Source organism: Xiphophorus maculatus, chromosome 19, assembly GCF_002775205.1.
Source record: "Xiphophorus maculatus strain JP 163 A chromosome 19, X_maculatus-5.0-male, whole genome shotgun sequence".
Taxonomy (NCBI): domain Eukaryota; kingdom Metazoa; phylum Chordata; class Actinopteri; order Cyprinodontiformes; family Poeciliidae; genus Xiphophorus; species Xiphophorus maculatus.
In genome coordinates, this window is record NC_036461.1 from 15,235,086 (window position 1) to 15,247,160 (window position 12,075).

Genomic DNA, 12,075 nt, shown 5'->3' on the forward strand with positions numbered 1-12,075 from the left:
CAAAATTGCAGTTTCATTTAATTAGTATTCAATAAGCCAAGGAATGTAGCATCAACTGTAGTGAAAATGTGCTGAATGGGTCTTTTGACAAGAAAAGGTTTCCATTTTGGTGATCGAGAATGCGATCTAACAAGTTTTAAACACTCATTTTGTTTGGAAAATTAATGTGTGGGCTAAACATCCTGTTCACCAGGATGCTATTGAATCAGACATCTTTCAAAAATGTTCTCCACAAGAGTTCCCTAAGTGACATTCAAACACATCTCCCTGCCGCAGCATTCAGGTAACGCTGAGGAAAATGGAGCACTATGTTTCAATCATTTCTTTCTTTTTTTTCCACTTCTTTTTTCCAAAGTCTGAAGTCACACTGTGTCTACCCAAAAATCAAGCAGCACACTGTCACTCTGATTAATCTTTATCACTGCACCTGAACAATCTAAGAGGACAGAAAAGAGTGCAAAATGTTTTCTTATTAGACTACAAAAGAAGAGAAAAAGTCTGAGTAAAGAATATTTTATAGATTGAGGAAATCCTTTTGTGTTACACATTTTAAAACCACAGAAACCCTAAAACTCAGTCATAATTTGATGTCCGACGTAAAGGGAAGGACAATCAAATAAAACGTGGGTACTATGGCTTTCATTCCTAGGGGAGTATGTATTACAACACAATAAAAAAAAATCATATAAAAAAAAAAGAAAACAAACCCAGACAACACATTCTGTCTATCCATCCATCCATCCATCCATCCATCCATCCATCCATCCATCCATCCATCCATCCATCCATCCATCCATCCATACATCCACAAAAACAGATCCGCTTCTTTCTGTGCGAGTTATTCTGAACATGAACCTTATGAACAGAATCGGGGAAAAAGGGCAACTTTGAGTCCGATGCTCACCAGAAACAACCAATCTCTGACACTGACCTAAAGGCCCTGATACCTCTTAATCCCAAAGTACCGCCATAGGGTTCTTCAATGGGCATGTTTAGACACGTTCTCCAAGTCCAATTGCCTGATTACCCTTCTGCTTACACCTGTGAGCTCCGATATTCAAGTTCCCCTCAGTCTCAAAGAACTGTATGTTATTTTTTTAAAAGTTATGTGAAAAAAGGTAAAAACAAAGTATTTTTTTTACCGCACTTTACATAGATAGTACTTAAAATAAAATCTTTCCTTTTCACTTGTGAAGTGCTTTTTGTGTATCAATTCTGTGCGATTTTACCAAATTATCCAGAAACGTGTGACACGAGGGTTTTGCTTTGGCTGAACAGAATAAAATCAAAGCTTATCAAAGAACAAACATGATTTTAAAACACTGACTACTAGAACTTTGAATACATTAGTCATACTTAACAATACTCTGTTCTACTGATCAACACACGGTCTATAACATCTCTCAATTGTCAATTGTGGAAGTTGATTGGTGTCACAGGCTGAATTGTATCCACTGATTACAACAAAATAGCAAAACAAGTTTGTTTAGTTTAAACTGAATTTGTCAAGCCAATTTGTTAACTACCATAAAATTAGACCGCAGTTGGTTTGATCAGTGATACTAAGAAAATGACAGCATTTTCTGAGCTTCTTTGCTAGAAAAGCATAAGGAAGAAGAACCTCTAATAACTCTATAGGGCTAGAAAATCTTATCACTTCACCCTCCTCTGCAAAAATAAGAAATCCTGCAGCCTTGGAATTAACTCGCAAATCCCAGATAAAGGTAATGGCCCATGCCAAAATGTTGATGTGAGATTCCCTAGAAGTGTTATTTGGATAATACCAAATTTCACTTACCTCACTTGTTTTGATTGCGGATTCGCAGACACCTCCTCTTCAGCGGCGGCTCCAGCTCAGGGCTCCCACCTGCTGACAATGGTGCACTGATGGAGCAGGACAGGATGGCTGTCTTGTCAGCGGCAGGCTTTGGCACAGGCTGGATGACGACACAACCTCCCGCTGAGAGAAGTGGCAGGGCGTAGGCGTGTTCACCCTCTTCCATGCTGGAGTCAGGGTCTTGCTTACTGTCCACTTTTGTGTCCACTTTCTCATCTTGTGCTGATATTCGTTTCCCTGCCTCACCCACCGAACAATTGTTTTCTTTCAGCGCCTCGCGCTCCAGATCACCATTCTTTGGCGGGTTCTCCCCATCCCTCTCTCCTTTTCGGTCTGGATTGAGAAGGGAATGCCATCCAGTGCCATTGACTATTACATTACAAGGGGCAGCAGAGTTAGCTTGAAGCTGAAGAAGGGCTAAGGACTGGGTCCGTACTGATGTAGGCAAGAGCGCTGGTTTAAAATTAGGACTTATTTGACTCTCTGGAAGATCAGTTTTGCTGGAAGGTTGCACTGCAGAGTCCAATGACTTAAGGTGTGTGCCTGTATCCAGTTCTGTAAAACTGCCCTGTGGTAAAAGAGTGTTCTCTGCATTACTACCTACACATTCCCTCCCAAACCCATCAGCTGGTGGAGATCTCGATTCCTCCACTTTGACCTGGACTCCAGCGAGCATGGTCTGAATGAGGTGCTGCTGGCCTGGCTTTTGGCCCACAGTTAGGTCAATTACACCATCAATCAGTCCAGAGCCACTGGAAAGACAAAGACTGCCTGGATTATCCTCTGCCTTCACAGTCAAGTCCATGAACGCTGTCCTGCTTCTCTCACCAGGTACAGGAGAAACCTGTTCTCCACCTGCTGGCTCTGTCTTGTGATCCCCTTTGTCACTTCCAGAAGAACTTGGAGAGTGAGCCCTAGAGGATGATGCTTCTGAAGAATCTGGAGCACTGTGGACAGAACTACTGCTCTCTGGTTGGTCCCTAGAAGTCTTGGAGTTAAAAGGGATTGGGATTGGAATAGGTATTGGAACTGGGAGAGGTACAATGACCGGGTAAGGGACCAACAGAGTTGGTGGGGGTACCAATGGGGCTAAGGATGGCATGCCAAAGTTCATCATTGGGGGCAAAGGGATGGGTCCGTTGGGCATCATGTTGACAGGGGGAAAAGGGGGCAGACCTGGTATAGGTAGGCCAGGGTGAGGAGGGATCATACCTGGATTAGGATTGGATGAATGGTGGATGTGTGGAGAAAGGAGGGGTCTGTGCATGGGACTTGATGCTGGACCAAGGGTTCTTGGGGGAGGAGGTGGACCAATCCCGGGGATTATGGGGTTTGAAAGTGGGCTGTTAGGTCCCCCTGGATGGGCAGAGGGGCGAAGAAATGGTGGTCGGATCTGCTGCATCATTTGATGTTCCATGAACAGAGGCAGGGGCATAGGTCCTCTGGGTGTCATCACCATGGGTGGGCTGCCAGAGGGAACCCCCACTGGTGGATGCAAAGGAAGAGGTGGAGGGGGAAGTGTTGGGCTTTCATGAGGTCTAGGTGTGGGAATTTTGGTTGAAGTGGATGAGGAAGGGGAACACACAGCCGCTGTTTCTGAAGGTGAGGTGGCAGAAGAAGTAGAGGAGACCAAGGCAGAGGTGCCAGAATGGCTCCCTGGTGAAGGAGCCTTACGCCGAAGATCTGTCAGTGGCGTACCCCAGGATTCAGGAGTCAGCAGCTGCACCCCTGCACTGCACTCTGGTTTTCCCTCCCCTCCAGCTCCATGACCAGGGTTACACAATGCTCCAGGCAGGGCAGCCTGGGTTTCCTTGTAGAAAATGTCCATTTTATACTGGTTTAGGCATTTGGCACTGCAGAACTGCAGCCTGCGCTCACCAGCGCCAAAGTCCAGGTACTCCTTAGTGTGGCGAATATGTTTGCACCAGTCACACACCTGCAAAAAACACAGCACATAAGGTATGTATCTTGTCATATACATATAGTACAGCACAATATTATATCATCATCATCTTGCTTAATAAGTAAGTTAGTTTATATTTGTAAATATGCATCCCCCATTTGCTTTTAACAACTCTACATTTACAGAAGTGAAAGCAGACATAACAATGTTCTGCTGCTATGCAACTGAGGTGACTATCTTTAACAATCTGCCCACGCAACAAGTTCTCATTTGCACTTTCTGTTGGCCTGAAAAAGACACTCACTCTCAGTCCTGTGACCAATGACTCTGATACAGCTACAAGATATTTTCCCTCAGTTTCCTTCAACAAAATGATTTGAATATTGTGCCAACTTGGTAATAAATGCAGTAAAATACTTCTGGCAGCTTCTTGCAGGTGTCTAATTGAACAAATCTATAGGAAGGCTGGGAACAATATCCAAATCATGTCCTTTTGGACATTCAGATTATATTGCTAGTCATTCCATTAATTTCTGCTTTGATCAGAAGTAACCAACACAACATGGTATTCCACAAAAATACATTAAAGTGTTGGGTCTTAAGAGCTACAAACTGAAAACAAGAATCACCTATTTTTTGATTCATAATGAAAAATAAAGAATGAACCCCCAATTTTATAGATTTTTTAAAGATTAAATGAAATAAAGTTTCTTTTATTTTTATTTTCTTCTTTTTTGTGTCACCGGATCACAAAATGATTATCAGATGAATTTTCTGAAGTTCTAGTGAGTCATAAGTGTTTTCGGAGTCCTGTCATTGGTGTGAAATAATAATTGTTCTTTCAGTTTGTATCGGAATACATATTATCTTAAAAACTTTAATTTGAAACATAAGTGTGATATTTATCTTTGAATCTGTCATGCTAAAAAAAACATATTAATAAATACAAATATTTTTGGTCCATATTGCCCAGCTGTAGAGAATGTCAAGTATGGTGCAGGTAGGGTAACAGTCTGGACAACGTATGAGAGTTGATGGAACCATGAGTTCTTTTTCACACAACAAAATCCTGAGGGAGAATTTCCTTGTGACCTTTAGTTCAAGTGTACTTAGGTTATGCAGCAAGACAATGATCTAAAATATCTAAAATGTCTATATGGCTTTAAAAAAACTAGCATAAAAATATAATGGTCTTGTGAAGATGTTGTTGAAATTCTGGGCTTAAGAGTAATTTCCTTTAATAGTTTTATATTTACTAAGGTTATCCAACTCTATTAAACAGTTAATGATCTGAAAAAAATAAATGTGGATTCTACACTTTTTTTTGCCATGAAAATAGACATACATAATACATTTCTGTTGCCTTTCCATCTAATTGTTATTTTATACAGCTACATGGAATCCAAATGTGTGTTGGCTCGTCTTAAATGTGAAATTTTATGACCACTGCAGTGGCGCTGATCCCCAAAACAGGCTGCTGCAATCTTTCATCAACACCTTCACAGTGCAAAAATGTGAGCATTTTTCTTGACGGAAGAAAATGAATGTGACCCCCGGTGGAGCAGATAGCAGTGGGCGAGCCCCGAACACGGCGACGCTCGTCAGGCCACACACAGCTCACTCTGTCAGCTCTGGGAGGAGTGGCAGGTCCTCACTGGAGATAATTAAGGCATTAATCAGTTGTCAGACCCTTCAGCGACATCCATCCATCATACAGACCCTTTTACCCCCCTGCTGAATGTTAATAAGTTGAAGGATGCAACCGGAAAGCGGATAAACTCCTGTTTTACACAGTGCAAAGCAACACTGGTTTATTAGAAAGAATCGGGTCTGACAGTGGCTTAAAAAGATTAAGTCAGAAAGGCTGTCTATGTGCATGCATTTGTAAAATAAACTTTATCTACTACAACTTTGAAAAAACTGACGGGTTTTGCAAATATTTTGTAATTTTAAGCAATCATACAAGATAGAGTAAGAAGTTACACGCATGGTGACATAGCCATAGAACAGATCTGAGACATAATCTCATACATAATCACTAAAAGTCATTTTAATTTTAGATGCTTTAACTGTTCAATTAGTCCTACTAATCCAATGAGGCGTAACAGAGTAAAAGTCCAGGAAGTGTTCTCACAAGTTGAGTTTTATATTCCTAGACCTTGGATATTTTAAATTATAAATGTACTGAAATTTTCCTCGACTCGAAAAGACAGACGGAGAGCACTTAACGACTTTCTGCACTGTGAGTGAAAATTTCACCGAGCATTACGCTAATGGAGTTGTGCTTTCTCCTTCCCTCTCGTCTCGCTCCACACTCCTGCACACAGATGTTTGCAGTTCAGCCTAATTACGGCCATTTATTTCCACCGTGGCCAACGAACCAGCGTTGGTGGTGTACTTTAACCATTTGCACTACAGTTATCTAGCTTGCAAAAGAAGCAGCCGTCCTTTCTCCTCTCACCTTCTGAACCGACAATGAAAAGGGAGAAAATTAGGAAGAGCCAGATGGGCCATGTTAAAGGTTGTGGGGCAGGAAGAAAATATTTTTGATGCAACAAGTTGCATAGCTATACCAGAAAGTTTTAGTAACTGAAGAAGTATTTACAGATTTAAAACAACTGCAGAAGATAAAGAGGGGGTTTCAGAAAAGACTGATTAATAAAGAGGATTTTGAAAATGAAAAGGTTATGGTGAATCAAAGAGAGAGTGCTAAGGAAACACTGTCATAATTAGACATATTTTACAAGTAAAAATAAAATTGGTATTGCAGAACCATGGATGACTTAAATGGGATCTTATCTGGGTCAATATAGACGGTAACAAATAATTTTGTTAGGGATATCTCCAATTCCAAGGGGTGAAACGCCCTGTTGGAGTGTGGCACTGCATCCTTTTTGTCGTATATTTAATTATAAAAGCTTAAAAAATAAAAACTTTCTATGGCTGAACTGCTGTGTTGTGTCATGTCTTGGAGCATTTAACCACCATCTATTGGGTGTTACTTGCAGAAAATTACATTTGACTCACTTTTGCTTTTCACCAGCTGGCCAGATGTTTGCACAGACTGCTTGTCCATAATAACCTTAAGGCTGAGAAACTAGCTAACCTTTAAATAAGTCGCTCAATATGGTGGCGTGACTGTCTTACCTGATGGCTCAGGGTTGTAAAATGAACATTTTAACTTAAACCTGATGTCATCTTGGACTTTTCAGAAACCACACAGAAAAAACAAACAGGTCCCAAAGAAAGAGTCTGTTGGCAGCTAAGACACATAGAAACTGTGTTCAAACTGCAGCAGCCCAATGGCTCACTACTTCCTTTGGTCTCTCAGCAACCAGCACAGCTGAGCCTTGGGGTAATTTGGACCTTCTCAGCAGCAAAGAGCCATTAGCAGCAAGCAGAGTGATTATACCAATTTCTATGTGAAAGGAGGTGACCGTGGCATTAAGTGATTCAGCACTTAGTGAGAGAGAGATACAATACTTTCGGTTGTTGCCAGGGAAACAGCAGGACGCTATGAGTTCGGCAGCCACACCAGCTGCACTGCCATCATTTTCCTAAACTAGCATCTATTTGAGGCTTCAAATTCTTCATGACTAAGCCATGCAGGAGCGCTCAGGCCACATATTATGGACATGTTACAATAATAACTGACTACACCAATAAGCTGACATCACAACATTGAACCCCAACAGCATCACTTTAGGCATTTTGTTCATGCTGGTTATGAAACAAATCCATCACTGAAAATCTGAAACAATTTTCTACACCCTGAGACTTCACAACACAACTTTCATCCAACTGAGGAGGAACTTAGTTTGATAAGCCAAGGTATGCTCCAAACAATGTGCAGAACATCCTGACCACTCTAGAAGTCAACAGCATTAATGCACCGAATGCAGCCAAACTCTTAGCAGAAAAAAGTTTGTTGGAAAATGAAGCTCTAAGTAGATTTACTTCAATTCAACGTCTTGAAGACCATCTGCAGCAAATACCTTTGATGCTGTGGGTACTAATTAGGTTACATCATTTATTTTTTTGTTGATTATAATGACCTGATCAATAAAAGAAAAAGGATAACTGGTTGATTTCCTGTTTCTGGGCTTCACATTAGCCACACCGTGTGTGTGACTTCGTTAAAATCTGAATGGAGAACGAAAAGTTCAAGGAGCAGATAAAAGTCAAAGAGGTACAGGCCTGTTCTGTGCGTCTGTCAGGCTGCTCTTGTTACAGCCAACCATCATATCGGTCATTATAAATGTGACATGTAAAAACCCTACGGGCCGGGGTGATGAGTAAAACCACTCCAGCTGCAAGAAAGATGAGACTTGAGTGGTGGATCGTGTCTGAATGTTCCTGTAGAAACTTTGATCTCTAGCAAAGATATGAAATGTTTCTGTTGGCTTGCAGCTGGCTGTTTGCATTAAGAAGAAAATAATCAATGTTTTCTTAAATATTTGACCTCAAATATTTGAATAATGTGTCCTGATGTGATTGAATATCCTTATAATGATGCCAACAATTCCAGTGTTGGTCTTTTAAGAAAGAACTGGTACTTGTGGTGCAGATTCGTTTGGGTTCAGACAGAGTTTGCTCTGTCAGAAGATTAATTTGTGAATATTTGAACAGCTTGCATCCACAGAGTTAAAATTACCTATAAAAAATAATGGTATAGCTATGAAGAACAGTAAGTGACACTGGATTAAAATAAAAATATAATAGAAATCTTTTAAAAAAACAGCTAAACCATTCAATGGATTGCAGCAGCTAAGTATTTGCTAAACAGCCATAAAGTACAATAATACTAACAGCCATCCATTCACTGCCATTTGCTTTTCAGAGGTCAACCAGCAAATCCAGGAGAGAAAACTACAAAGCAGACCTACAGCATGATGCTGTCACCACCATGTTTAACCTTAGCTGTAGTCTATTCAACGTGATGTGCTGTATTAGTTTCCCACTGCACAGATGCTCTTTATGTAAACCTATAAATTCAATTGGGTCTTCATGTAAACCTATAAATTCAATTGGGTCTTATCTTACCACACCATTTTCTTCCACATGTTTTCTGTGTTTCCTATGAGACTTTTGACAAACTGCAAACAGGACATCTAAAGCCAATCTGACTTTTTTTTCCTCAATAAAAGTCATATTGGAAGATGCTTGCAGATTGTCACACTTGAGACGTTGATGTCTGCAACTCCTCCAGAGTTACCATAGGCCTCTGGGTTGAATCTCCGGATAATAATGGACTTGTAGACAGCTTGTTAGATTTATTATTTCCTGAAGATGGATTGAAGAGTGCATGGTGAGACGCTCAAAGCCTAGGATATTATTTTGTCACCTAATCCTGCTTTAAACTGCAGAGAACAACTTTCTCCCTGACCTCTCTGCCATGTTCCTTGATTCTGCTCTGAAATCATCACTGCAGCGTTTACAGTTGAAACCTGAAGTTCACATGTGCAACAACAAATTAATATCGGACATTCTTTCTCTCAGTATTGCGACAATTTGCAAATAGCAATAACTTTGGTAATTCTAACCTGACCTAAAACAAAAGAAGCTTGGTCTGAATTAATTTCAGACAGTGAGAAAAAAAGTGTATGTAAACTTATGGTTTCATCTGTATACTGAGATTAAATGACACTCATGTGGACTCTATTAAACAACTAAATAATTTCTGAAGGTAATTAGTTGAGATAGATTTTATTTAAGGGTATCAGAGGTAAGGGAACTGAATAGGAATGTACGCCACATCTTTCAGATTATCTGTCTAAAAGATAAATTATAATATGTACAATTTACTTTCCAATCAGTACTGACTGTCACATAAAATCTCAGTAAAACACACATATTCATGGTTGTGAAATGACAAATGTAGAAAAGATCAAGGGGTATGAAAGCTGTGTTTCTGTCTTTTCGAAACAGAATACAATGTGTGATGAAAAAAAAATGTTTAAAAGCAGAAAAAATGAAAACATCAAAATAAATGTATGCATGTTCTTAAAAGCCTTTGAGCTGAAACTGTGTCTGGTGTTAAATGTTCATGATTCTTACAAGAACATCGCTGTTTGTCTTGAAGACAAGCCGGGGAGCGTCCTGAGTAAAGACGTGCCGGGGTAATTTCCCTCCAAGGCCGCCGCCGTCTCTCGTCTGAGGAGGGGGAGGAGAAATAATGGCTACTTTTTAAGGATGGTCAAATAAAACAGGTGAACAGAGGCAACAAAAAGTCTGAGAAATGCAAAGCAAAGAGAGACATAAACAAAACTGAAATGGTGATTGCAAAGTTGTTCGACAGGCTAACTAAACGTGCAAACATGCATGTGCAGATGTTTAGTTCAATGGAAAAATGAACTAACTTTTATCTGAAGTAAATTTTTAAAAAGTGATTAGTTTTGTCTGTACAGTGGTAGCAAAAGTATCCATATCCCTTAAACTTTTACATGTTTATATCATATTACAACCATAAGCGTCAATCCATCCGCATCATGCTGCGGGGACACTTTTCTTGAGGAAGGAGAGAGAAGCTAGTTACAGTGAATGGGAAGATGGATGAAGGTCAACGAGATCACAATGACGTTTGAGTGGCCCAGTCAAAGTCCAGACCTAACTCTAAAACATCAGTCTGTGGCAATATTTGAAAATTGATGTTCATAGGATTTTTACTCATCTGAATGATCTTGAGCTATTTTGCAAAAGATTTCTAAAAATGTTGAAAACATGCAGCATTTCCTTTCCACATCATATATATGCTTTAGTTTGTGCTGACTCGTCACCTAATGTCCCAATAAAATGCACTGAAGGTTAAGGTTGTGATTTGAAAAGGGTGAATACTTTTGCAGGCCATGCAAAGGGCATAAAAGGTTAAAATATATGTCCCTAAAATATTAAAAAAGGACTACTCAGTCCTTTAAGTGTATAAATCAGTATCAAATGGATGATATTTGATAAATCTGTCCAAACAGTTCAGATGTGTCATTTTCCATGAGTATCTTATTGCAGCATTATAAAAGATCATCTCAAACACTGATTGCTGCAGGAAAATGAGCTTCCTGCACTCTGAGTCATTCATTATGCACGGCGTGAAAACGGAGGCAATCTGTTATGTCAGGTGTGGTTAAGATGTTTCCGCAGTCGCTTCATTGTGTTTTTTATTTTAATATAAAAAAAAAAACTACTTTTGTGTAGAACAGAACTTTGTGTGATACAATTGGGTCAAAAAGTGCAGCTAAAAACCACTGAAATGAAGACTTAGCAGCTAATATTATAGATGTTTATTGATAAGTTCAGATCCTTGTAGATCAAACACTTGGTCTAAACAGGTGTTTGACCTGAAAACTCCCAAAAAACTTTCATTTGTCTGGATAATTTCATCATTTTCTGCCACTTCATCTGTTCTGAAGTCAGTCATGTGCGCTACTGACGCCAGAAATGGTACAGGGACATTAACCGGGCAGAAATCTGAAGACTCAGTAACTCTCTGTGGCGAACACACGCGCACAACGACAGAAAGATGCAGCATTGTGCTATTACCCAGCCTCCAGTTTGTGCTCTGACCCTCTGGCCCCGCTCCAGTTCATTTGCATATTGCACTAATGAGGTGTTGGCACCGTGAACAAGGCTCAAGGCTCACAGAGAGCCACACAAAGGCAGACATAGATGGATAGACAGATATGCAGTGTAATTTTATTAACACTGTAATGAATATATTTAGAAATGGAAATCAAGATAATTTTAACAGACAAGTTTTGTCTGACTGTATTATTAGGAATAAAGAAAAAAAACATAAAAATGGGTAAAACAGTCCATGAATGGTTGAATGGTTGTTTTAACATGCTAAAAATGCTTACTGCCCATCCATCCATCCATCCATCCATCCATCCATCCATCCATCCATCCATCGTTTCTAATTCAGGTAACAAAGGAAGACATCCTCCTCGATGCTCCCCTCTGTTGATGCCGCGGTCCTGTGGGGATGTGAGGCCAGCTGTCAAAGTGCTGTCTTCCATCTGGGCACGCGTACTCGCCCAGGTGTGCGTGTGCCCATCAGCTGCCAAAAATAACCACTCTTCCAAAATAAAAATTGCTTTCTGAAATCAGAAAACCAACACGGGTGCACAGAGTAATAACAAGAGAGAAAATAAACCCCTTGAAATATATATGTAAAAAGAAAAAACCCAAACACCAGTTTGCTCCGGTTTTTCCGTGGTGCCGTGGAAATTTTTCCTCTGTGATGTTTGCACATCGCAGTTTGTACCGCATCCCGTTTTGAAGTGTGCAGCAAATGTTATTCTTGCTGTTGCCTCTGCTGCACAAAAGTGTTGAGTCATCTCCC

General features: G+C 40.1%; 1 protein-coding gene across 5 annotated transcripts in view; it reads right to left on the reverse strand.

The window, feature by feature from the left end:
- sobp (sine oculis binding protein homolog) overlaps window positions 1-12,075 on the reverse strand; it is a 43,448-nt gene that overhangs the window by 8,975 nt on the left and 22,398 nt on the right. For 3 of the 5 annotated variants that reach the window (XM_023353285.1, XM_023353284.1, XM_005798303.2), the window contains 2 exons: window positions 9,798-9,893; window positions 1,799-3,773 (listed from right to left, as the gene is read on the reverse strand). In XM_023353285.1, the coding sequence (XP_023209053.1) occupies window positions 1,800-3,773; window positions 9,798-9,893 (2,070 nt within the window). In that variant the 3' untranslated portion in view covers window position 1,799. The remainder of the gene's footprint in view (window positions 1-1,798; window positions 3,774-9,797; window positions 9,894-12,075) is intronic. The other 2 variants (XM_023353287.1, XM_023353286.1) reach the window with 1 other exon arrangement.